Raw genomic sequence first — 27,685 nt, forward strand, 5'->3', positions numbered from 1 at the left:
ATTTAAAATTTACTACATTCCTGAGAAACACCATTTTCCTGCTAATAATTTCTACCATATAGCATCTTTCTGGGTGGGAGATACCAATATATTTTTATATGAGTATGTAAAACATTTAGAAAGTTCATGCTCAATATCACTGTGTACTAGTTAACACTAAAGAAGCAACCTCTAGCTTTTCAGGGGGAAATGAATGAGGATTTTCTGCAGTAAGTAGTATTTTCCGAATTGTAAACACTGTAAAGCAACGGTGTTAGCGTTTGCCGGAGTTCCAACAAGGGACTTTTTAATCGAGGAGTGTCCCTTATTTCAGAAAATACATGTTAAAAGTCACCTCAACTGTTTATTTTAATCCTGGTAAAACTCTGTTACTTCCCCCACCCAAGGTTAAAGAATCAGAGGGTTTTTCTCTAATGAACACTACAAAGTCACTGCAATTGCAATGTTATCTTTTAAGTTGTACCAAGGTGGTCACTCTTTGCTGCCTACTCCCAACTCCCACCCAAGAAGCTAAGAGACTGACTTAATGTTGATAATTCAAAAATAGATCCATTGGACCAAAAGGCATAAATTAGTCATGTTTCAGATCATGATCTTCCACATGATTAACCATGAGTCTTCCACTCATGTTGAAGGGCTCCACAGAAACGATCCAGTTTCAGGATAAAAATAAAGCGTTTCGTTTAAGTCATAAATTCAGTTCTATGACACTCATCACATTTTGATATTAAAGTTTTGGGGAAGGATGTCACCTCTGAGGTGAGGGGAAATGGAAGCAGCCCTTTTCTGGAACTGCTATGAAGTGTTCCTCCAGGGGGATGTACCTCATTCTTCTTCTTTTTAAAAAATCCTTATTCGTTGTACTTGATTTTTGTTTTTCATTTTTTTGTGGTTTGACCTCAACTCTCATCATGGAGGCCCAGAAAAGCTGCTCTGAATAGTCATTCAGTAGACAAAGACTGTGAAATCTGAATTTTGAACATGATCTTAGACCCTTACGCCTGTGGTCTTGTTAGATGTTTGAATTTATGATTTTCTTAATCTGATCCCCAAATGGGAAGGGTCTGGGAGTGAAGTATGTCAACTCCTTGTCCCCTTTAAGTTCAAATTATGTATGTTATAACCTCTCTTATGTGTAGAAAATGTGGGAGGCATACAGGTAACTAAATAGCTAAAAATACAGAGAAGGAAATAATATATAGCTGAATTTTAAATCTAGATTGAGAAAAAGGACGAAAAAGATGGGAGTTATTAAACTCAAGGAGTGATTTGAAAATCTCCTGTCTTCTCACTTGTAGTCGACTTATTTTTTTTTAAGAGGAAGTTGTACCAATTTTGCTGGTAAGTCCACTTAAAGGCAAACAGGCTTCTGAATACAAGGCAAAAAGTTTGCTTCAATCTCTGAGGTGTATCTGAAAGCTAGAATTCTTTTTATTTCCACATGAAAGCATTATGTTAAAAATAGTGTAGAAAACTGGTTGTGGTTTTTAAACAGCCCCTTCACCATTGATTGTTGGTGGCAAAATAGGCCTTCTCAGATGTCTTGGAAATGCTGAAAATAATTAAGCTGAACACACATTTTCAAGCATATTAACAAAAATCTACTTTTCTTTGTAAAGTTATAGGCTTGAGTACAATAGATGTGTTTAAAATGGGTAAAAGGTACTACTTATTTGTCCCAATTAGCAGTGTGTGACTAATTTTGGGAGCTGCTTGACTAGTGAACTGTGAAGTCATTCTCAGTCTTATGTACGGGGCAGTCACCGTAACACTGGGCGTGCCATTGAGGACAGCAGGCAGCTCGAGTGGGCAGTAATAGAGAAAACCAAAACACAGGACACAAGCTGAGTCTACGGACATTACAAAGGCCCATGCATTTATCCAACATGGTATTCCAAACACCTGGACAGAAGCATTGGGAATCTCACATAAATATGTAAGCGTATTTTTCTTAAAAGAGAAAACTCGAAGACAAAATGACATCAGTCTACAGCAGAAGCCAGGTTGTTAGAAAAATCTAAATGACAATGAAACCTCATTAGAAAGGATGGAGACATAAATACAGTTTTAAAAATCAGTTTCATAAAGACAGTCACATACCACGTGTGCACTGCAACTTGAACAAATAGACAAGACGAACGAGAAAGAAGCATTTGTAAGGCTAAAGGTGCAACATCACAGATTTTAGTAGCAAATGCCTTGAAATACTCGTTTTTGCAAATCACTCTTAGATTTGTAAAGTCAGGCATGCAGATCTTACAGCAGAACTAGAGGTAAACCTTCTCTTAAATTTCTGGGCAAATGACTACTGAATGACAAATACATTTATTAAACTTCTTTGGCAAACATTTATAGTGACAATTTTTGACACAAACACATTATTATTAATGTCTTGTTTAGAAATTTTGCTCAGTGAGTCGCTTCCTTAAGAAGGCTGGTTTTTCTCAGCATATTCTGAAATCTAAAATGGATATCAAGGAGTCCCTTTAACTTACTACCATTTTAGAGATTTGTAAAGGTCGGTCGCTTTGTGGTATATCCAAGACACTGATAGTTAGTGGCAGCCCCAGAGTAACAGCATAAGAATGCTGACCTATTCTCAGTTTAAGAAAACACTCTGGCAAGATACAAGGTCATTTTCCATTTCTGTTTACAAAGACTTAGTAAATACTTTAGAAAATCTGAAAGAGATGGTGTTACAGTGTAGTTGCACAGTGCTTATGTCTATAATATACATGAATCTGAATGTCAGTCAATGAGATGAGTTCAGATCCATTTCCCCTCCTTGGCCCAGGCTGGAATTGGTCAGCAGATTCTGGTGAAGACCTGGGAGCTCCCCTTCGAGATGTGTCAGAGCTGGCCTCTCATCCCTCCCCCCGTCACCACTCATCGGGTCTCTGCTTTGTGGTATCATACGCTCTAATCACTTCAGACTGTGAGACGATTCCATTTTCATCTTGAGAGAAAGCATACCCGTCTGTAAGTTAAAGATAAAATAGAAATGGTCATCTTGAAGTCGTTGGAAATCTCTGTTATTCTGAGTGTTGAGCGCTCATTTCCTAACTTGGGGAACTAATGCATCCCTCCCACCTTTAAAAGCATGAAGACACTAGTTTTTAAAGTCTGTAAAAGGTATAGACTCAACTGCAAAATGAAGAGTGAGATGATGGTAGCTTAGATTCTAGGAGCTGTGTTCCCTAGACGAACAGATGCTCTCGGCCCCCCTCAATTCTCCCTTCAGCATCTCAAGTCCAGCCCCTCTAATGTCTGCTTCCTGACTAGCAGAGGGGTGGGGAGTGCAGTCAAGTGGGTGCGTGTATTCCATATAGATCAGGCGGATGAGAGGGAAGGAAGAATAAAAGCAAGGGAGAGGAGGAGATAAACACACACAACTTCGAATAGTGGAAGCGTGCTCTCCTTCCCTCAGAAGACATTATTCTGGGCTCTCAGCATCTACAAATAAACTCACTCATGCCCCAGCCTGGTCCAAGGGGGCTTGGGGATAAGAAATGACCTCCAAGGGAATCACATCTTTAGAAAAGGCCTCTTGAAGTATAAAGAGCAAAAGCATTAAACATGAGTATATATAAATGAAAATAAATTACATGTGGAAATAACATGAAACAAATGATATATTACTAACACACATACATTTACCACAGGGCTTTATATACTATATTCTTTTTTAGATCCTTGAAATGTTAAGAGGGTGTGATACCTAATAATTTCTTACAACTCTAAATATTCATAAATATTTTTGAAGGGGAAAATACATGTTTCAATTGTGCGATGTTTCACATACATGTCATTGTGTATGAAAGCTGAAAAGGCTCTTGCAAAGTTATTCAAGTAGGAAAGATAACAATACAGAGTGAGCTTTTAAGAGTTAAGATTTATTTCACTGGTTCTTTTTAAGACTTAAGGAAACAAGGGGCATGCCGGAATATTTTTCTTGAAGTGAAAGCAGCAAGATTTTCAAATGCTCTATCTCTTTTGCTGAAAGTGAGATGGCTGTGGTCAAAGGATTCTTTAAACATTTGTTATTTATATAACATGTTGCAAATGTGCAAAACTTGTTTTAGGTGTTAACTGTAAATAGTTAAATATCTCTAAAGTTAAAATACTGCTCTCAGATCCTATGAGGTAATGGCAGAGGATGTGTTTAAAAAATAGAACTCAAATACTTACGGAGCAGGTTTTGTTGCAATGATTCTGATGGGTACAAGTTCACGTGGTTCTTCTTAAAGACATTCTTGAGCAGTTGCGCCCTCTCCGTGAGGCTGCAGAACAGGTGCAAACGTGTGAAATGAATTATCAACTCGGTGGAGAACCCAGAGAGCCCACAGGACCACCAGAGAGAGTCAGACTGACACAAAAGATTGCTTGAGAAATCCGGAGTCTAGTGATTATTTCAACTCCATTTTCTCAGGCAGCAAATGAGGTTTCAAGTACTGGATACTTTTGAGGCCATTTTTTCCCCCCCTGACAGCTAAGGAGAGTTTTGTCCCCAGTAGTCCAGTCAAAAGATTTCCCCACCCCCAGTTATATTTAAGTCAAATACAGACACAGAACCTGCACAATATAATTAATAAAAAATACAAACTCTACCAGTTGTGTTAGTGGCTTCTAAAATCTTGGAATTTAGATTTACTACATATAGCAAGCATGGCATTTTAGAATTAAAAAAATTAACCATTACTATACCTTTTTCCTACTTTGCACATATTCTGGTGTAAAATAATTTTTTTTATTTATACAGAAAAATCTGAAAAATTATGCAAAGAAGAAATTTCACAGACTTTTTAATTAGAAAAATTCCATTACCACTCTAATATGGTATGAAATGTGTTCCTTAATTTCATTTTAAAATAAAAAAGCTGTTTTCAGAAAATAATTTACTAGGTAAAGTGACAAGAAAAAACACATTTTCCAATAAACGTTTAGAAGAATCTTCTCTGCAGAAACAAACCCATGTAATTATGTAACTTCTAAAAGCAGAATGTAAGAAATAATGCATCTGTTTTTCTCCCCTGCACACAGAACAGTGTTTCACCCAGTAGGGAGTCAAATACTTGTCGGATAGATGAATTTGAGTAATAATTCCAAAGTGCACTTTTAAACATCATCAATCCTCCCAATCATGCCGTTTCTCCATTGGCTGATTTATAAAACTTTGCTTTGATATCAAACACATAACAAGCATGAAGAGCTAATAAATAATCCACATGTGTTGCAGCAAATGTTTATGCAATTTTGTTTTAATCACTGGAATTGACTCAGTGGACAAATTTCCATCTTTTAGTTTCCCCACTTTAAAGCTTTAGTTAACTGCTGTAAGTTATGTTAGTTCTGTATTTTGCCAATTTTTTTAGACCCCGAAAGGGAACAATGTTTATCATATGCAAAAAAAAGGATCATCTGCAAAATGAACTCATTGTAATTACACAAACATTTAGGCTTTTGCTGAAATAAAATATTTAGAAATGTTGACATCTGTAGTAGTCTTACACACATTTTTAAAAGTCTAGGGGTGTTAACTGCTATTTATTAGACATATTTTATTGTCACTGGGAATTAAGGCAAGAAAGCTAATTAATCTTAAAACTCCAGTGGTTTTGCAACAATTTGTAAAACTTGTTTTTGCTAGTGAAATAAACAGATATGGGGAATGAGAAGGAGCCATTTTTACAGAGTGACTTTTCTTACTCTGCTCTTAAAATGATCTACCGTTACAGACCCGGGGACTCACAGGGACACTAAAATATGTAACCGCTTTGAGGAAGTCGGCAGCTTTAGCAGCAGGTGGTCTGATGTTGTTAGCAGAGCATCGTGGATGGGGTGCTTGGCAAGTCTCTGGTGTTTAAAACTGAAATGACTACAGAAGACTAGAGGACGGCAATGTATCATGCTAGAGCTTCTTCTTCCCAAAATACGTTTTCCAGGTTTCGGGCTGGCCTTCCTGAATGCATGATACTTTAATACTACAACATGATACTTTAATATTACAATTATGGAAGCGATAAGAAGGCAGATGTGAGAATTGCCCCTTTCATATTATGGCAACCTAAATATATGAGATAATGTAATTTTGTTTTGTAACGGTTCATATAAGGCTAGTTCATCACTCAGCTGTTACATCAAGTTAATGTCTAGTGTTAAAAAAAAAAGCAGAAAAGTCTCTTTCTGGGGAAAGAAGCACACTACTGTGGAAAGAGCCTGGGCTTTGCAGTCTTACTTTGGTTTAATTCTGAGTCTGTTACTTATTAGCTGGGTCACCTTAGGCAACCTTTCTTGGACATCTCATGGAGAACAGGACAATTCCTAACCTCAGGCTGACAGGAGGATTCAGGGAGTTGTATAGCTTCATCCACAGTTACTGGTACTCAGGAACCACTCAACACTTAGAAGCACTAGTTCTTCCCACCCTTACCATCCCCCAGATCCCACGGAATTTATTATTTAAAAAACCCCAACTAGAACAGAGATCATCACGAAACAAAAGATACTCTGCGAGGCTCATTTCTGATGCCTTGGTTTATATTCAACATTACCTCAACAAGAAGTCTATTGCTGAACATGAGTTTTAACTTATAATGCCCCTCACTCCACTTCCTTAGGAAAACTACTAGGTTTTTTTTTTGTGTTTTGCTTTTTGCCTTGGCTACGCTGGACCTCTTGATAGAACAAAAACTCCCTCCTCAGAATATAAATGCCGTTCATGGGAGGGTGCTTTATAAATAATAACTGATGATGATTTGTATCTCTCTAGTCCTATCCCACTTTTCGAGAACTACTCATCATTTCAAAGTTATGCAGTTTCTGTACCATCAATGTTTATGGGTACTGATATCACTATCAAGCCACGTTATAAAATACACTGGTAACATGTTAACATTAATAGACATGTTAAAAGTTTAGTTTTTGTTGAACAGTTTAACACAGTGTGAGGAGAAAAAAAGACTCTAGGATGCCTTCTAACTAAAACCACATCTTATTCACAACTCTCGTTCAGTAGTTTTACTCAATTTGTAGGGTCTTTCACGTACATACCAAGCTATGTAAATTTTTGATTTATTTAATGCAATCACACAATTACCACTTACGTTATTTCCAAACCTGTTAAAATGCTGCAACTTAGATATCTGATGAGGTGAGGTGGAAATATACCACGTTTTAAAATAAAATTTCATTTAGAAATACTAAAAAAAAACCCCGTAAAAACTCATTTACTTGTCCTGGAACATGTTGTCTTAAGGTATTTTCAGTTATCTTTGAAGAGTGGTCAATTTGCATTTGTTGTTTTATTGGGTTGCCAAGCTGTTTTCATTCATTCATGAAATGTTTTAGTGCATAGCATACGACAGCTGTCCTGTAGTAGGCAGTGGTGGTGGGGAGATGAACGATGAATATAAGAAACCTAAGTAATCTCTGCTCTGGAGGAGGTATTTCATCGTTCTGTCACGTTTCTTTACAAATGTTGGATGGAACCCTTATCACAGGGATGAGAGTAGGCTGGGGGAAAACATTTGATATGTCCTCCTATCCTAATCACCTCCCCACCGACCCCGCGCCTCCGCCCCAGCCTCAAAGAAATTTATGTAATCCTGATATAAAACCCAGGTGAAAATTGAAAAATATAGTTTCTTTTCTATTAGTTCTGGGGCAATGTTAAAATTGCTTTTCATTAAGGTAAACAATACAGAAAAAAGCTGGGAGAGAACACCATCACCACCCCCATGACCAAATGATCTGACATCCATACTTCCCTACTGTCTTTTTTAAAGCGAAGGCTGTGGGCCACACAGTGGTGATGGACAAATTAATAAGGACTGACCTGAAGATCTTGGGCTAAAATTCTATTTAGTAACGGCTGATGATGATATGCTGGCTAATGTCTACAGTTAGATACAAAAAATTATGAGACTCATTATTCATACTGCCTTACTATAAGATGCATTGCTTCACACACACGTGAAAGGTATCCAGTAATAACTGCCCTGTCTCTAATGAGCCCATTGTCCACAACCCCTTATTTTAAATCTTTGGGATTCTGAATTCACATTTTGTTTTGTTTTGTTTTAGAAAAAGTAATATGTTACACACAATGTGTAGATGTAATACTCCCAAGTGGCATCTTAGAGGCCCATATTCCAAAAATTAATATTCCTGCTATAAAATACAGGAATATTACATTGTAGAAAAATAAACATGATCAATGTATTTATAGTACAAATTGTTTTGGTTCTTCCAGCAAACTTTGCTATAAGCCTATGGAAAAAATTGAATTTCAAAGTTTTTTGGACTTTGGGAATGAAGATGCTTCAGCTCCCTAGTGTTGGAGCACGTCCACATAAAGTAAAAGCAAAGAACTGGATCTCACAGCTTAAAGTCATTTTCTTAACACGCAAAAATAAGCCATGGCTACACAGTATTAGGAATAAGGTTTGGCTTTATTCTCCCAATTTTTTAGATTTAAACTGATTTCTACCATAACCCATGGCTCAAAAGCAATATACTTAAACGATGAAACATACTTTTTCCTCAAAATTTCGATGTAAAATTAAAATATATCTAATTTGCTGGAAATTATGATAAGTGGCATACTATTTCTATAAAAAGGACTAATTCTTTTAACCAAGGTGTTCCAATTTTTGAAAATGAGTAGAGACGAGAAATAAATTCTTATAAATACTAATCTGGATACGGTGCTTACAAGTAAGTTATAGTTTCTCTGACACTCTTTCATTTTACATCTAGGTTGACTTCATAGTAGTGCTTAGTGAAGATTAAAAAAATTGGGATGATCAACCCGCAAGATCTTTCTTAAGAATTGCATCATTCTATGACAAAAAACGTAAACAATCATTAACGCTAGGCGTTACTAGTTTGGGAAGTGTAACCTATATACTTCTATGTTCTTGTTATCACATTTTAATTTAATTACCCACAGGTCAACCCCACTACTCAACTATCCTTTCACCCACCCTTTCATTCGTTCGTTCATTCATTCCTTAGTTAACTCTCTTGGCCATACATTCATCCACTCAACAAATATTGACTGAGTGCTACTATGTTCCTGGCTCTGTGGCCGGTTCTGGGTTGCAGTTAAGACCAGGACAGAGGCCTCTCCTACAAGGAGCTCCGTCTAGTAGGGGAGACGAACAAGCATAGGGTGAACAAATACACTATATCATAATGCAATAAACGTAAAAACAGAAGAACAAACAAGATACAGAGATAGCAGAATAAGAATTGATTTTATCTGTGAAAAGCTGAGGGAATTGCATTTGGACTGGGTTTTGAAAGCTAGGAATTGGATTACCCAGTCTGTAAGGGGTATCAGCTCTAGACAAGGAACAGCATGTGTGGAGACCGGGAGGCGTAAAATAATGTGGTGTTTTGGCACTCAGGGAAGCCTGGTATCACTAGAATACACAGAAATCACTATTTCTTCCTCTTTGAAAAATGCAGATGAAATTAGCTAGTTTTTTGAAATTTGACATGAGTCTTATTCTCCAAGGTTTCTGAAAGAGTTCTATCAATAAAATCTATCTGACAATTTCTAAACTGCCTCAGAATGTAGTTTGGTGTTAAGACTTTTCCAACCAGTTGCTACTTTTCCCCTTTCACAGATCTTTTTCTCCCCCTTCCTCTAGCTACCGTTTAGCAGGGAGACACCATGCCGCACTGACCATCGCCATCCTTCTCTTCACCGATTGGCAGCAACGGCAACACAGGGTCCCTACTGTACTAGGGGTTTTTGTCTGGGGTATTCAGCTAACATCTAACTTAGTCCTGAGTCCTTAAGAAAAGCTGAACAGCTGTTTTAGGCAAATGAGCTGAGCAGCAGCAGGAAATTTATCAGATGCATTTTCTTGGAGAAGCTGGTTGTCAGATACGGCGGAATTCACTTCTTTCCTTCTAGGTTCTCTGACTTATTTAATGTGAGGGACTACACACATCACAGACTCAGGTCTTTAGGACCCAGAGGTCAGAGGTCATCACATGGAACCCTCAGCCTGACTTACGAATTGCTGAAGTCACCGATATACTATAAACGATGGAAAACCAGTATCACATGGAGGGGCTTAACGTAGGTTTTATTAACATACAAATAGGAGAAATTTACTAAGGGTAGTAACAATGCTATCAGTACACTTTCCCTAATAATTGTGAATAAATATTTTGGTTCACAATTTTGTGAGCTAGAACTCTTACCACATCCTTTTTACAGCTAGAGTGAAAGAGGGAAAAAACATTTACTGAGGAACTAGTTATGAAAGGCAATAGAATAGATGTTGACTTGGAGGTGAAGGGAAGAGATGAGGAGAAGGTGGAGGGAGGAGTAGCTACACCTGTAACCGCAAAGGTAGCAGCCCATCAGGTACACAGGGACACCAACTCGGAGAGGCTACGAACTGTCATGTTAGCGGCAGGGTAGTTTTGCTGCCATCCTACGTTCTTGAAAAGCAGCAGCAGCAGGAGGCGGAATAGTGCATGGTTAGCAACAGGGTTTCTAGAATCAACTGACATGGGCTCAAGGCCCAGCGTGGTCATTTCTGACCTTGAGAACCTGGTCTGTCTAAGCCCCGGTTTCCTCATCTGGAAAAACTGGGGATGATGGATTTGTACAGGGTCGTTGTAATGCAATAGTACCTGTGAAGTGAGGAGTGCAGCACCCAGCACGTGGTGCACGCCCCACAGATGCCAGTGCTGTTATTTTTAAGAGAGGCACAGACTGGCGTGTGACGTGCTCCTTCGGCCTAATGAGAGCACGAGAGGGCGGGAAGCCAAGGTCTCAGCCTGAGTTCCCAGTCTGACACTCCACTGTGTCAAACTGACTAACAACAGTGAACCACGATGAAGGTGACACAGACCAGGGCAAAACGTTTCCTATGGTTGAGACAAAACTTTAGCTCACTTTAGTGTGATGAAAGACAGAAAGAATAAATTCCTCGTATTTTCTTCATAATTGTGGTGTATCACAGAGTGCTTTCATATAAGTTTAAATTCTTTTCTATAATGTTTTGTGAAATTTAGTCAATTCAATTAGCTTTCTAACCTTGCTTTTTTGCGGGGCGGGGGGCGGTAAGGAGGACTTGGAAGACATAACTGACTTCATATATGACAGACATATGCCCAGGTCAGTTCCTAACAATGTACTGAACCACAAAGGTAACTGTGGGAGAGCTGACTTTATGTCAAGCTCTGATTTTGACTATATTCTACTGTGTTATTTTTTTTTCTTTTTCAGTTTAATAATAAACACTATTTGTACCTACCATTTATTGAGTGCTCATTAAGCACCAGATGGCAAGCCACCTGCTTTATCCACAGTATTTTATCCAATTCTCACAACTGGCCATGAGGGAGGTATTATCACTCCCATTGTACAGATGAGAAAATTGAGGCTCAGCAGCACTAAGCAACTTGGCTAAGGTCACCTGCAGCTTAGTGAAGAAAGATGTGATCTGAATCTGCATCTCTCTGACTGCAAAATTTGTCAGTGACACTGCTAGCTCCATGTTAACAGATAAACACGTTTAACTGCTTATTTCCAACCACTAGCAAAAGACATTTAAAGTTCACTTGGAAAAGAACATATTCAGGGCATATTTTACCTTTTCCCAAGCACAACTGCTCCTGGGTCTTGAGATTTTGCCTCCAGCTCCTGAACTTCATCCACTAATGTTTTAAAAGCAGTCCTCTTGATACTGCAAAAAAAAAAAGGGTAGAAGTATTCGTGTGAAGATTTAAGACTTTATGAAACTAGTTTTGATCATGCTGCTGCTAAGTACAACAGTAACCAGTGTACAAGCAATTTTTCCATAGAATCTAAAAAACTACAGTAGGGACTCCCCTGGTGGCGCAGTGGTTAAGGATCTGCCTGCCAATGCAGGGGACATGGGTTCGAGCCCTGGTCTGGGAAGATCCCACTTGCCGCAGAGCAACTAAGCCCGTGTGCCACAACTGAGCCCGCACACTAGAGCCCGTGAGCCACAACTACTGAGCCCGTGTGCCACAACTACTGAAGCCCGCGAACCTAAAGGCTGTGCTCCACAATAAGAGAAGCCAATGCAATGAGAAGCCTGCGCACTGCAACGAAGAGTAGCCCCCGCTCGCTGCAACTAGAGAAAGCCCGCGCGCAGCAACAAAGACCCAACACAGCCAAAAATAAATAAATAAATTTATTAAAAAAAAAAAAGACTACAGTAATTCTGGGCATTAATATAATTATAGAAACAATAGTCATAAAATAAATGGTTTACGTTTACAATATTAAAACTCTCAGTTATTAAATAAGCATCACATTAACTAACATTAATGATATCTTTTTTGTGGGAAGAGAGGATACTTTAAAACTTATAATCCTTGAGAAAGATTAGTAAAGTTGTAGTTTCTTCTATTCTGTTTTATACATGTTTAGAATCAGGCAAGCAAAAATTCCCTTTCACAACTACTGTTCACTAAAAATTTATATATATATGTATTTGGAGGTAAAAGAGTTTTTTCTTCTACCTCGAATGGGTTTTTCAGGCTGATTAACAAAAATGTTAATTGAAGCTACCTGCTTTACTTCTGTTCGCTCTTTTAAACTAACTTAGTTTTCTAATTCTTCAATCACTCCTTTCTTCTTTATGTAGAATTAATATTACTAATTCCTATTCTGTAAGCTCTACACTAGAGTTAATGTTACAACTAGAGAAATCTGAGGATTAAGATGCATCTGTGTTGTTAATGACATAACTGAGCATTATACTTACACTTTGTACACCACGTCAAGAAGCAAAGAGGCCACAGGGATAAATAACAGGCCAGTCCAAAAGACTCCGGAACTGAACAACATGGCTGCCTGAGTAAAAAGCATCAGAAACAGTATTACTTTAAAAACCAAGAAACACATCATTCATGTTTAGTTTTCATATGATTTCAAGTAAAATAATTTTAAGAATCTCATTCTGCAAGAGAGTATACAATAACTCTGAATTCACACTTGTGAAATATTTGGAATTAAAAGCCAAACATATTAAAACATGCATTTACTACATTTCTTTTTTTCCTTCAAGTAGCCAATACAACAAAGTTTTATCATGTGCCAAATCTTTTCATATTTTTATGTGAAATTTTTATTACTGTGATCAAAATAAGGAGTAATAAACTTTGACCTTCTTTTATAACTCAGAATATAAAAATTTATCTTTTTGAGCAAACTTCAAACATACACTGGATTAAATTCTCTTATAATACAACATGGAAAATCAATCCTAATTAAAAGCTACATTTACTATTTCTGGCACATAAAAATTTGCTTTTCTAAAATATTGCATGATACTAAAAGATCATCCAGATAAATCATGAATACAGTATAAACAAATTAATTAAGGAATCTATGAAAAATAACAATTTGATATTAGATAGGAATAATATTAATTTTTGTTCAAAGATTTACATAACTTGTTTCGGTGCATCCTGTTATTGCTAAAGTCAAGCCAAACGTTTAGTATGTAAAACCCAAATAAAAATGTATTAAAATAACTTTAAGCATTCCTTTGTATTAAATCCCAAATTGCTATATCAGAGCCTTTGGGGTTGCAAAGAAAATGATTCTATAATAAAAATCAACAAATTCTATTAGTTATTTGCGATTATAATAAAAAAATCCCTTTATAATGTAATTAGATTACTAGAGCGTAAAAGGGATAGTGTTATATAATAAAACCAAAAGGGATATTTTGCTTCACTTCGAGTCTATTTGTTTATCAAGAATAAATTTGCAGTACCTATTTAAATCCATAAACGTATTGTTATAACTCCATTCTGAAGTAGCCAACCAACGCACACACATTTACATCCCATTAAAACTCACGCAAGAAATTTTTTTTTTTAACCAGGTCAGGAATTAAAAATGATTTAGAGTTTAATTTGTATAGGCAGGTTCACAATTACACATAAACAGTCCTAATCAATCAATCCTTATCAAATACAAAGGTTACTAATTTTAAGTTGTGTTTCAGATTACCTATTCATTTTGACTCTCAACTGGAGACCAGGAGCTGCTGTTTAAAATTTTTTCTACATGAACACAAGCTTATTGATACGGACTCTTGGTACAAGGATACTCAGGTTTCCCTCTATCTAGGCTGACACAGCTCTGAACACAACGTTAAAATAAGAACATGCTATTACCCAAAATTTCAGAAAGTAAATGTTGCCACGTGGATTCAATGGAATAGCACCCACATTGTAGATACCACCAAGACAAAAGATATTCACATAAAAGTCATTTTATTTTATAAGCAAAACATGATCTTCGACATGCTTGCTGACATCCTCAATAGTGAAAACCAACAGTAACTGTGTAATAGGAAATGTCCATCAAGTCAGTGGGTTTTGTTTAGTTGGAAGGAAGCTTTTGAGTTAGGTAATGACTGCAAAACGGCACATTTCTTTTTCCTTCTACGGGAAAAAGGTAAGATGAGATTCTAAGTCATGTAACTGAAAATACCTCTTTTACTTGGCTTAATTTTATAATCTCTTTTAATTTGGGGGCAAGAGAAGAAAGATTTATTCTCGCCTTTGCCACCCTGTATTAAATGTCCACTGGTGGTGAAGGAGGCCGCTAATTCTGACCATTGTAATGTTAACTATGACGGGGAGACTGGCGCCCACTATTCAGTCCACCAGCCTTTGGCTTTGCAAATGAACGCCATGAATTGAAGGGAAAGAAGTTTTTCTGCGTCATATCTGAAAGCCTGTCAGATTTTTTTTTTCTTTTGCAGAGTTAATCCAAACCTAAAAGATTTAAAGCCGACATTCGCATTAAAGACAGAGAGCCTCTTTGTATTTTTTGGATGAAGGGGGTGGGGAATAAAATCCCACAGAGGTATTTCCTTCCTTTCTGTACAAGAAAGCTCCCCCTCACTCTGTAGAGACCATTTTTGTCTCTAACTTTTCACATCTCTCCACTCGCAGGCAGGTCGGCTGGGAAAAGACGCCCGATCCCGCAGACAATGGGGGTGGGGGGTCAGAAGCAGCCTGTTCGGGGCCGGGCTCGCGCTCCCTCCGCCAGCGGCTGGCAAGTCGCTCCTAACATGGGAGATTGGGGGGCCACGCCAAGCAGCCCCGACGCCCCTCCTCGAGGCCCTTTGAAACCAAATGGAATCTGCCACAAAAGTGCCTCCCGGGGGACTTGAGAAAGGATCAGCCCAGGGAGCTGCAAAGCCAGTACACTTGAGGGCACAGGTCCCGCTCCGGGAACAAACAATTGCTTGTCTGCAGAGCGATGCTGTCTCAGCATCGGGCCACGCGGGCTTCAAAAATGAACCATCACTGCCTGAAAACGCAAGCTGCGGCAGAGGAATGAGGAATTGTTTTGAAATTTCCCTGTGAACTTGCAGAGAAAGAACGTTTGAGAAAATCCTAGCTCACGTGCAGTTAGCTAAGCCGAGGGGCTTGAGCAGATAAGAGGGCTTACCTTCTGACCCACAGTGAGGTGACCCCTTGGTACCCACGTTCCCACACAGAGAGGAACACTTACTTTTTCACCTGCAGTGTCTCCCATGTTCAGTCTTGGAGGAGAGAATTTCGATGTGCTACCTGCCTACAAACTTTCAGCAATGCACTTTTTAAGTCTGTCCCTCCTTTTACCCTATAAATGTCCAAGTGGGGAACTAGGATGCTGATTCTTCGCTTAAGTACAGACACTATCTAAATAAGAAGGCTCCCTGGGGAGTCCTAAAACTATATCCGCGGACCCCAACTAGAGCAGGGCTGGTGATAAACAGCCCTGGAAGTGGTGGTGGCTCTGCCTGTCCCAGCTCTCAGAGATGGAGGGAGTAACTTCGGGGTCTCTGCTTCCTCAGCTGTAAAGTGGATTGTAAGAATTAAACCAATAATGTTTATAAAGTGGCTGCTTTTATTACTACCACTGATTATTAACAAACGTTCCTTTCTTCATTTTAATTTTCAAATTCCTTTAAACACTCGAGTCTTGTGTTCTTTTCAGTAATCTCTCCCATGAGCTTCAAGAAAGGAAATTTTTATCACAACATCAAATTAAGTGTAAGTTTATAAATGTCATGGTTTTCATCACATTAACATCACAGTATATACTCATCTCAAGACTGAAACTGGCCGAGTAACTGAACCCTAATAAATTGCCATTCATCTCAATTTGCTAATGTAGGAAATGGAGATAAAATTGTTTTCATAAAAATTATTAAAGATTGCATGGGCACAATATATTAATTTGGAAGGGAAAATTCAGAAAACAGTGCCGTAAAACTTGGTTAGTTTCTTCTGTCGGCGGGGGGGAGGGCAGCAAGATAAATTAATATAAATAATATAAATACCAGAGGAGTTACGAGTTAATGTTAATAACAACAACAAAAAAACAAGCAGTGATTATTAAGTGTCTAGATAAAACTTTATAAAAGGACTTTCTAAGCTTAAAAACAGTGGGAAAAGAGCTATCAAAAGAAATGCTTTAAAGAACTGACCCATGAAAATGGAGAAGTTCCACGTGTTCAAAAAGAACTTAACTAAAAAATAAATGATACATAAGAACTTGGGAAAATGGCTGCCATAAGTACATGAAATTCTGCACTAAAACCTGATTATAAAAATAGACCACTTATCTTCATAAGAATAGCTAAGATTCCAACAGATAGGCAAAAGACCTGAGAAGGTATTCACAAAAGCAGCAGCAAGTAATCAACAACATGGAAAAATGCTGGGCCTCTCTGTAGTCACAGAAACATTACCAAATTAGATCAGATTTAAACAATTCATGATCACACTTGGGGGAGTGGGGAGGTATGGTGAAACAGGTATGTGGAGTAATTTACATTCCCATCAGCAATGTACTTGCCTTTGGGAAAGGTAATTGACATGTGCATCAAGAACACAAACATGCATTCCTGTTAATTTGATAATTCAACTTCTGGGACTACGTGTTGAAATCTGGTACAGCTTTTACATATAGGTTAATATCCTATGAAACTGTTCTGTGGTCACTAGTCCTGAAAGCGCTCCCTCCAAAAGCCTGTCATGGCCCAGGGCTTAGTAAAGGTATAAACAAACCACAGCATACCCCTCCTGGAGAGTCACAGGGCAGAGTAGCGTGTTTAAGGCTTTGAGAAATCACAGTAAAGAACCTACTGAAGAGTTTTTAAAATCAAGGTTTCCAAAATACATTTATCGACCATGGAACACTTTTTCCTATATACTGCTTTCTAACATCCCAAGGAACTAATTTTGCGGAATGCAAATATTCATTGTGCGTGTTTTAAAAATAGTAAAACATCAGTGAAAACTAACAGGAAAAACTACGTGGCTGGTTAAGTAAATGTACGTCTACATGAGATAATACTGTCCAAGCTGTTAAAGATGCTGTTCAAAGAGTGTAATTGTTAGGAAGCTGATTGTTTGGACAAGTCCTGAATAAAGGGAAAGGTAGACTATCCTGGCATTCTCTCAGGAGCCTTCTGTTATCATATACACACACTCCCTGGGAAGGTTGGAAGTTTCTATTATCTACATGGGGATCAGTCACGGTCTCTCCCTGTGGCTTAGATCTCTTGCCTGTGCTTCAAACACAGACCAGCCAGCTCTGAACTTGAATGTCAAAGAGGCACTTCAAACTTAATACATTCCCCAACTGAACACACACTGTCTTCCTCCCAGACCTGCTCTTTCTTCGTGCAATCTCTTCAGGGAAGTTTCCTCACCACCTGCCTGAGACACAAGCTGGGCTCTATTCTTGAACTGCCTCTTGATACTATATCTGCTTTATCACCAGGTTCTGTTGTGCTTTAGTATCTTGAGACCCATCTACTTCTCGCTCACCCTGCTGCCATTACTCCAGTCCCAAACTTGCCTGTCCTCCTAATAGCCTCATGCGTGGACTTGCTGACTCCCGTCCTGCTCTGCTTCTAGCCAGTCCCCCCACTACAGCCAGAGCCACAGTGCAAATTAGCTTTGAGCAGTGCTTGGATTAAACCCTTTCAGTGGCTTTATACCACCCTCAGGATGGAGTACAAAAATCTGTAATATGATTTCATGACCTTTCCTACCTGACTTCTGATTACGTCCCCTACATCATCTCTCAAGCCAGCCCCCAACTCTAGCTTCACAAAGTGTTTCAGATTTTGGAATCTGCCCAAGCTTACTCTCGTCCTTGGACCCTGTATCTGTGACTCCTGCTTGCTCTTTAGTTTTCACATCAGATGTCACTGCTTTCCTTAGACTTGGGTTAGCTGACCCTACTTTGTGCTTCCACTTTGGTGGTAACTATTACCCATTTTCTAGTTACAGACTATAATCCCTGTAAGAGGAAGAAATATATCTTGATGAATTCTTACAGCCCAAGTGCTTAACCACCAGCCAGGTGTTCAATAAATAATTGTTGAATAAATAAGTTCTTACAACCTAGTGTTTAGAGCGATTAAAGGTCAAAAAACACCAGAGCCTTGGGACTATATTCCTGAGATGTTGTTTGGCTTTCTTGTGCTCTGGCATGGAGTTATTCTGGGAGCAGTTATAACTAGATATTTATGTGATTTGGGGAGAGAGGAGAAGGGCTTGATTCAGCTCCCTAACCATCCTTTTCCAATAGAGGTCATTTTATCTGTTACAAAGGCTGAGTGACATGCATTAAAAGCTAAGTATGTTAAATTACCTTCCCCATCTCCCTTTTGAATCAACAGAAATATTTTGGCAAATCCAGGGAAAGTATGATAACTAAAAGTAATAATTTTTTTTGGTGGGGGGGGGCAAGGAAGGGATGTAGAATGGGCAGGAAGAGAAGAAAGGTCTCATACCGGCATTAACGAAGACTTTTCTTAACTACACAACGTGACTATTTTGCTACGTTAAATAAAAAGAATATAAAATCCCAGTCTTCTCAGTCTCGGCAAATATAAACTTTATCCTTCCAGCTGCTCTGGCCAAAAAACCTGCTTTTCCTCCTTTTCTCTCAGACCACACTTCCAATCCATTGGTAAATCTGATCTGCTCTATTTAAAAAAAAAATCCACACATCAATGTTTATAGCAGTATCATTCACAATAACCAAAAGGTGGAAACATCAACAGATGAGTGGATAAACAAAATGTGGCTAATAAATATCAGGTGCTATCGTTCAGCCTTAAAAAGGAATGAGATTCTGGCGCAGGCTACAAATACATGAACCCTGAAGACATTTCGCTAAGTGAAATAAGCCAGATGCTAAAGGACAAATATTATAGGATTCCACTTACAAAGGGTACCTAGAGTCATCAAGTTCAGAGACAGAAAGTAGAATAGTGGCTGCCAGAGGTTGGGGGGAAGCAGTAACGGGGAGTTATTGTTTGATGGGTCTAGAGTATCAGGTGGGGAAGATGAAAAAGTTCTGGACGTGGATGGTGGTGACAGCTGCACAACACTGTGAATGAGCTTAATACCACTCAACAGTACACTTAAAAATGGTTAAAATGATAAATAGTAAGGCATATATATTGTATCAAATAAATTTAAAAATTAAAGAGATTCTGCGGCTTCCCTGGTGGCGCAGGGGTTGAGAGTCTGCCTGCCGATGCAGGGGACACGGGTTAGTGTCCCGGTCTGGGAGGATCCCACATGCCGCGGAGCGGCTGGGCCCGTGAGCCATGGTCGCTGAGCCTGCGCGTCCGGAGCCTGTGCTCCGCAACGCGAGAGGCCGCAACAGTGAGAGGCCCGCGTACCGCAAAAAATGCAAAAAAAAAAAAAAAAAAAAAAAAAAAATTAAAGAGATTCTAAGGGCAAAACCCCCTTCTCCTTAAATCCAGTCTACCCACCTCACAGCCCCTCCCCCGTGCCTCATGCTCTGCCACCTCTCTCGTCTGGATTCCCCCCCACGGCCTTTTCATGTGTGCCTTTCCTTCTGTTCCCATAGCAATCTATCCTCAGCACAGCACCCAGAGCAGTCATTTAAAAAGCCAGACTGTGACTGCGCTCAACCCTCCAGGGACTCGGGAGTCTAAGCGCATCTTTACAATCGTCTCTTGGCCAGGGATGCTCTGCCCCATCCCTCTAGCTCCTTTACTACTCGCTTCCTCCTGCCCTCGTTCTGCTTCCGCACTCTGGCCTCCTCAGTGTCTCAGCACTTGGCCATCTCTCCTGCCTGCAATTCTCTTCCTGCAGGCGGCCTCAGGGCTTCCTCACCCCACTTCCGGTCTCTGCTCGAAGGTCATCTTTGCAGTGATCTCCCACGGCCACTGCGCCTAAAGCAGCACCACACCGCCACGGCAGTACTTTCTAGCCTTTTTCCTGCACTACAGTGCTCCACAGCACTTACCATCCGCACGCTCTAGAATATACTTTTGTTTCTCTCTTTATTCTCAAGAATATACGCTCCCGAGGGCAGGCCTTTTCTCTTTTATTCACTGCTGTATCTCCAGAACCTAGACTAGTCCTTTGATATATATTTGTCAAAAGAATAAATTATCTAATCAGAGATAAGTACACAAATTAAGGATAGAAAAAGACTGGACTCATATGTTTACAGGGATTACCTTTGGGTTGTGAAGCTGTTGTTTTTTTCCTTCTTTTTTCAGAAGTTTATTTAATGACTGTAAGTTAATCATATAATTGAAAACTTTTTATTATGAATTTTATTTAGAAAACAAAAACATCGGGGCTTCCCTGGTGGCGCAGTGGTTGGGAGTCCGCCTGCCGATGCAGGGGACACGGGTTTGTGCCCCGGTCCGGGAGGATCCCACATGCCGCGGAGCGGCTGGGCCCGTGAGCCATGGCCGCTGAGCCTGCGCGTCCGGAGCCTGTGCTCCGCAGCGGGAGAGGCCACAGCAGTGAGAGGTCTGTGTACCGCAAAAAAAAAAAAAAAAAAAAAAGCAAAAACATCAATTTTTACTGATATGGGAGGTATTCAGAGGAAGAGGCCAAGGCTTCAGCTAGCTAGGCGAGGGAGGGTGCATTGTCTATGACTTGTTTCCTACTCCCGGTTCACCAGCTGATCAGGAAGTGAAGAATAAGAATTTAGGGAAATACTGTGTGTGGACACATGTTTGTCACCATGGACATTGCAGAGTCGGGAGGCATCTGAGGGGACATATACTCAATGGTATCTGTCTAAACGGTACAACTAAACAAGTTATAATAAAGCTGCCCTTTTCAGTCACACTCTAACCTTTTTCTGCACTTAGAATTATTTTCCTAGGTTAGATCACAATCACAAGGAGAAGATGTATTTTTTTTTCTTTTCCCCCAAACAGTTCTCTAATGGAAAGAAGTGATGATTTAATAGTGATCCTCTTATTCAGAGACATGGTATGTTTATTTATTCAACTCGTTTAAAAAATATTCTCTCATTTTTGTCAAATTTTCCAGTTTTTTTTTCCCATTAACCATACACACATCTGGCTAAAGTCTCTCCTTGCTGTTGTGAATGAGACCTTTCAAATTTTTTGGGTAGGAGGGCTATTTATCTTTGAGATTTAGGGCTTTTCCAAGGGAGTTAGCAAGTTTTGGAGAAAACTCCAAAAGCTTATATTACATATAGCTTGTATATCCTGTTATGTGCTTCTTAGGATTTGGTTGGGTGTGGTGTCCAAGAGTTTAATTAAATCTGAGTTTAATTGTTCTTTCTGGCTCTGGCTTCTTTGAAACATCCTGGTAGAGCAACTCTTCAGAGATGATCTGTACTGTGATGTGGTTTTGTGACCCTCAGAACCCACAACTCCCACTTTTCTTTTGTTTCAGAGCCATCTACCAAGTTATGAGATCATTTAACTTCTCTTGCTTCCTCCTATGTTTCAGTTAACCCTTCTGGTCTCCTCTGGAACCATCTTCTTCATGAAATCATTTTCATCAAAAGAAAAAAAAAATCAGTGCTCAACTTCAGGTTATGCAGGTATTGTTTCTTTTCATACAAACTTTCTGGACCTTTCCCACCAAGTTGTGGCTCTTCCCTCCTTACTGCTCCTCAGTGCTTCGTCTCTGCTGTATCAGCTGAATGTTTCTTTGGAAAAGGTAGACTCTCTTGCTGTATTTCACTTTCAGTCCCATCTCATCCCACCGCAATTACCCACATGGTATCTCCTCCTCCAGCTCCCTTTCTCAGGGGACTGGGGAGGCTGACTCACTGAGCCTGAGATACAGTGATACTCTTTAGTACCCTGAAAGCTGAAACCCACAAGGTTAACATCTATATTTTAATGGCAAAATATCAATGTTATATACACAGAATGCCTTTTTTTTTTTTTGCGGTATGCGGGCCTCTCACTGCTGTGGCCTCTCCCGTTGCGGAGCACAGGCTCCGGACGCGCAGGCTCAGCGGCCATGGCTCATAGGCCCAGCCGCTCCGCGGCATGTGGCATCTTCCCGGACCGGGGCACGAACCCGTGTCCCCTGCATCGGCAGGCGGACTCTCAACCACTGCACCACCAGGGAAGCCCCACAGAATGCTTTTAACTGCATCGAAATTGTGCCTTCTCCCGGCAACACTGCCACTGATGCATGGAAACGACATCAGATGATCAAAATCAACTCTGCTTTCAGATATTATCGTGTTATTTGAATGTAAACTTGCAAAGGTTTCTTAAAGTGTCTTTGTGACCAAAGCCTGGGAAACACCATGGCGTGACAGAGATTTCCAAGTTGTGGGAGCCTTTCTCAGAAATTTAACCCTTTCTGTCTGAATTCGTTATTGTACCTGGGCATGGAGTTGAACTGAGAGGTACATAAGCATAACTGGGTCAACACTAAGTGGTGAACTCTGCACTTTAACCAGAGAGAAATTTCAAGCTCATGCGAACTTTGGCTTGAAGAGGTGAACTTCCACTGAAAGTCTTCAGTGGCTACACATCTTGGGTAGTGAGGCTCAAAACATCCCTCGGATAAAACCCAAAGACAGAGGAATACCCATGCCAAGTTCTATGGTCTGGAGCTTATCACTGAGAAAGGTCTTTGAGGTCTTATTTTAGCTCAACAGAATTCTTGCAAATTTTCAATTATATTATGTGATACACATTCATGCCAAAACATAAAAAATGTTCTTCATCACTCACTAGCTTATTACTAGCATTTATATATCACGTCCTCTGACCTGAATCTGTGTTCTATGGCCTCAGGTACCTTCTGGAATACTATGTGTTTCCTAAGGAATTGCAATCTGCCACAGCTTAATGTAATGATGTAAATACATTCGGGTAACTTTCTGTGATCTGGTCTTGGCTACACGTCTCAGTTCCAGCTCCCTCAGGAACCCCAACTTCCCTCTTTGCTTGGGCTGCTCTCTAGCTGGAAGGCCCTTCTTTCTCTTGGCTTCCTGCACAGTGTGGGGAACAGCAGTACCAAGAAACCTTTCTAAACTCTCCGAACTGTAGCCTGGGGGGTTGAGTGCCCTCTCCTCTGCTAGCCCCTGCGAGTCCTGATCAAAATAACTAGCGTCTTACATTCTAATGATCTGTTGATCTATTGGTTTACTCATGACTCAAGCTCCTCAGACGGACTCTCTTTTTTCAACTTTTGATCCACTGACACCCAGTATAGGTCCTGACACAAGGCACTCCATAAATCTCAGTTGAATTGAGCTAAATTGGACTCTTATATGGGATGAATTATTACTTTCTCCATAAAAGTAGATAGAGCAGAACACCCAGAAAATAACTAAGGAGAAGGGTGTTTTGGATAAACCCCAATATGTTTGCAATTATACCAGAAGCTCTTGATTACTCAGAGACAAAGAAAACCCTTGGTTTGGATTATCCCAAACAAACAAACAAAAGTCTTAGAAAATATGCAAATTGTTCCAAACAAAGAAAATCTTAGAAAATATGCAAATCAGACGCCAGTTCACAGCGTTTATGTGCTCTTTTTCCCCTTGGACATTCCTGGGTGGTGGTGAGGAAATGAAGAAGGCGTGATCACCCTGCGGGACTAAGAACCAATATTCAATCTGGTTGAATGATGCAAAAAACAACCTTTGCATCTCCACCCTCCAGAAATAAATGATTAAAAGAGATGTTCAGAGGAAAAGGAGGAAGAGCTAGTTGGGACTTAGATCAATCAGAAGCTAACTTTTTTTTTAAAGTAAAATTTGACTGTGTATCAATATATACTGAGAATTGAACATGCAAAAATAGCCCTTCTAAAAAGGAATCAAGAGCACTAGAAAATGTATGGCTCTGAAACTTTATTTTCTAGGGATATAGTTCCCAGAATAGTAAAAGTAATTAAGAACAGAATTTGTTTTGCTTTGTTTTATTTTAATCTTCTTTATTGTGCTGTTTAAAAAACTTAAAAGTACCAGAAAAATGAGGACAAAATTAGTAACAAAATATTCTTTTTTATTATGAGAATTATAATTTTAAAATGTTCTGATGTTACTGGAGAAGTTGTATAAGATAGGGCACCTTATCTCAGTGCTCAGTATGTTTACTTGTTATATCATCCTTACAAGGTTTTATAATTATGTGATGGCTCTGTATTTTATCTTCTTAAAAACCATCTCATAAAGCATCAATTCTTTGATTACTAGTAATTCAATCTGTGAAACATAATGGCCTATATTTCAGATTGTAGGAAGTTTTTTCTTTAAAAAATTTATTTTCCTGCTTTATTGAGATATAATTGACATATAACATTACATAAGTTTAAGGTGTGCAGTGTGTTGATTTGATATATTTATACATTGCAAAATGATTACCACTGTAATATTAACTAACACCTCCATTCCGTCATCTAATTACCATCTGTTTTAGGAAATTATATTTTAAAAACTCGCAACTTCAAAAACCATTTACCTATGGACATATAAAAGCTAATATATGGCTGAGTGATATCCCATTGTATATATGTGCCACATATAGCTGATTCACTTCGTTGTACGGCAGAAACTAACACAACGTTGTAAAGGAATTATACTCCAATAAAGATGTTAAAAAAAAAACAACTAACATATGGCTTATGCTGAAAATTTATTGACTTTCCTGGCAGAGACTTCTAGTTGCCTCCCAATATATCTCCTCTCCCCTTCTTAGATGCAACCACTTGAATCCTGGCTGAACACCTTCTCCTCTAGCTCAGACTATGTTCCTCTGGCTCTCTTACTGCAGCTAGGTATGGCCATGTGACTAGCTTTTGGCTAATGAGAGCTAAGAGGAAATGTGGTGGGCAATGTCTAGGAAAGAACTTCAAAGAGAAAGGGTTAATCCTTCTTTCTTTTCTTGTTGGCTGGAATGTTGATAAAATGGCTAGAGCTCAAGCAGCCATTCTGGACTACGAAGAAGGACACGAAAGTTGACAGTGCAGCAAGATAGAGGAAATCTGGTCCTGGATGACTGTGCGGCTGCCATACCAGTCTGGAACTACCTGACACCACTGGACTTTTTTTCACATGAGAGAGAAATGTTTCTATCTTGTTTAATCCACAGTTACTTCTTTTTTTAACGTAAAAATATATGCCATAAAATAACTTGCTTTGCATGATACATGCTAGGGAGCCTTAGTGATAACTTGGAACCAAGCAGCTTTTGACCTCATTGATGATCTCTTTCCCTTACCATCTCATGGAATGCAAGAATTGTGTCCAATTGTGAGCTTTATTGAAGTGGATGGCACAGTGACATTCATGGTTTCTGTTATGAGCATTTTTGATTGCTCCCTGGCACGCAACTCAAAAACAAGCTGTACTGGTCTTATGAGCCAGAGTGCTGCGCTTATAGGGCTGATATGCTTTCTGCCCATCTCACCGGCTCCATCTCATAGCACTCTCTCCCACTCTCTCTGCTCCAGCTACACTGACATTTTAGTCTTTGAATCTACCAGGCTCATTCCTCCCTCCGAGCTTGGGCACGGGCTGTTCCTTCAGCCCTAAAATGTTCTTCTTCACATGGAGGTATCTCCACATCATTGGAGTTTCCGCTTAATCATCTGTTCTCCAAAAACACCTTCCTGGAGCAGCCATTACATTCCTGTCCCTTACTATATCATCCTGTTTTCTTCCTATCACTTTGTGAAATTATCTTTAGTCGTTCAACATTTAGTCATTTGTTAACAGACTCAGTGACTGTTTCTCCCTCTCCTTGCTTCTCTCAACCTGAACGCTAATGGGTATCTTGTCTAATTAACCCATTACCTTGACACGGTGCCTAGAGCCGATTAAGCACTCGATAAATAATTACGGAATGAACGAACGCGAGAATGCACTGACTCTAGAGAACAGCCAAAGTTCTGCCGTACTAAGAGCAGCTTTGCTCAGCTTTCCATGCCTTGTTCACTGCCATGGCACTTGGGGTGCACCACATCGTCCCTCACATTTATGACGTCAACAGCTCATCAATGAAAAAATGAGACCCTTAAGGGAAGTGACCAATTCTGTTCACCCTCTGCATCCTCCACTGCCTAACTAAGAGCCCGTAACACACATACACTAGAGACTCAACATATATTTGCTCTGTATGGTAGGAAAGGGTGCTGTGTCTACAAAAAGCAATGCCAGCTCTCACAGTGACTCTAAAGAGAGCTTTAACTTTAAAATGTGTGCCAATGTCCTGACTGGCCATTACATTTGTCACATCCATGTCTCTCTTTGCTTCTCAGTGTTTCTACAAAGCTTCTCTTTACAAAATGGGCTTGGAAGTGGCCACGCAGCCAGCTTCTTTAAGACCCGTGATGGTGTGCCTGTCTCATTCACTGTCAGGGCCCTGACCAATGGCATGTTTTACTGGATGGGATCCCAACTGTTGGCTCATTGAAGAGCATCTGACAGAGTTTAGGGTTCTTGTTCCCTCCAGGCTACTTGGCTAAACCCAGTAATCTTGCATGAAACTCCTTCATATCGTAACACTGCTCCACCCTATCCGCAAGGCCTGGTCTTGTGACCAATAAATTATTACATGCTATCTAGGTAATTAAAAGCTGAGAGATGAATAAGGGCTATTTTAAACCAGGAAATTCCTCATATGCAAAGTAATTCATTATGCTGGTAAAATGGGCAACAGCACAACTTAGGAAAATCGTATCACTAACGTGGTTTATTAATACCTTTCCTACAGGGGTGACACTAAAAGGGTTCAACAAAGATTTTTATTGTTTTTCAGAGAGACTTTACTAACCTCAATCAAGAGATCTGAAATTCTGTAAAACACATGCTCGTTCCCTAACTTCAATTTCCTTCAGTAGTTTTATAGATCCCTCAGGCCAGGGAGAGCAGAACCAGATGCGCTTGGGAAGACTTTACAGCGTGTGTCTGCAATGCCGCGATACATTGAAAAGCTCTGCCGATACTAAGCTTCTGGTATAAATCGTGATATGAAATGATCCTTGATGTAGCGTACTTTTTACTTTGTAATCTGGTCTACTAATCATAGTGCCTAAAATATTTTCTTCTGGAAATTCGAAAAATACCCAGTAACATCATCTAGACAAGTTGAAAAAGCAGGCCAGCATATGTTTATATAACATAGCACTTCTCCCCAGGGCCTACCTTGCCCCATAAATTGTGGTACTGGTGTGAAAAAATACAAGTCAGGTCTGAAGAAAAAAAAAAAAGGCCTCCTCTTAAATCACAACCATATTTGTGAGAGGAAAGGAAGACAGAGACAAATTTAAAGTTGCAGTCAAGCTTGCCACGCTATTTTCTTTTTATTTTCCTTTCCTAAATAATTTCTTATTGTCGCATTTTCCACCTTTGTAGAATCCACTCTCC

General features: G+C 39.5%; 1 protein-coding gene across 2 annotated transcripts in view; it reads right to left on the minus strand.

Annotated features, from left to right (window-relative positions):
* Positions 1–2,144: 2,144 nt before the first annotated feature.
* ATP8A1 (ATPase phospholipid transporting 8A1) overlaps positions 2,145–27,685 on the minus strand; it is a 235,267-nt gene continuing 209,726 nt past the window's right edge. For both annotated transcript variants that reach the window (XM_082838545.1, XM_082838546.1), the window contains 4 exons: positions 12,765–12,853; positions 11,622–11,714; positions 4,189–4,280; positions 2,145–2,977 (listed from right to left, as the gene is read on the minus strand). In XM_082838545.1, the coding sequence (XP_082694671.1) occupies positions 2,880–2,977; positions 4,189–4,280; positions 11,622–11,714; positions 12,765–12,853 (372 nt within the window). In that variant the 3' untranslated portion in view covers positions 2,145–2,879. The remainder of the gene's footprint in view (positions 2,978–4,188; positions 4,281–11,621; positions 11,715–12,764; positions 12,854–27,685) is intronic.

This window comes from Leucopleurus acutus (genome assembly GCF_964270905.1).
Source record: "Leucopleurus acutus genome assembly, chromosome: 4".
In the NCBI taxonomy this organism is placed as follows: domain Eukaryota; kingdom Metazoa; phylum Chordata; class Mammalia; order Artiodactyla; family Delphinidae; genus Leucopleurus; species Leucopleurus acutus.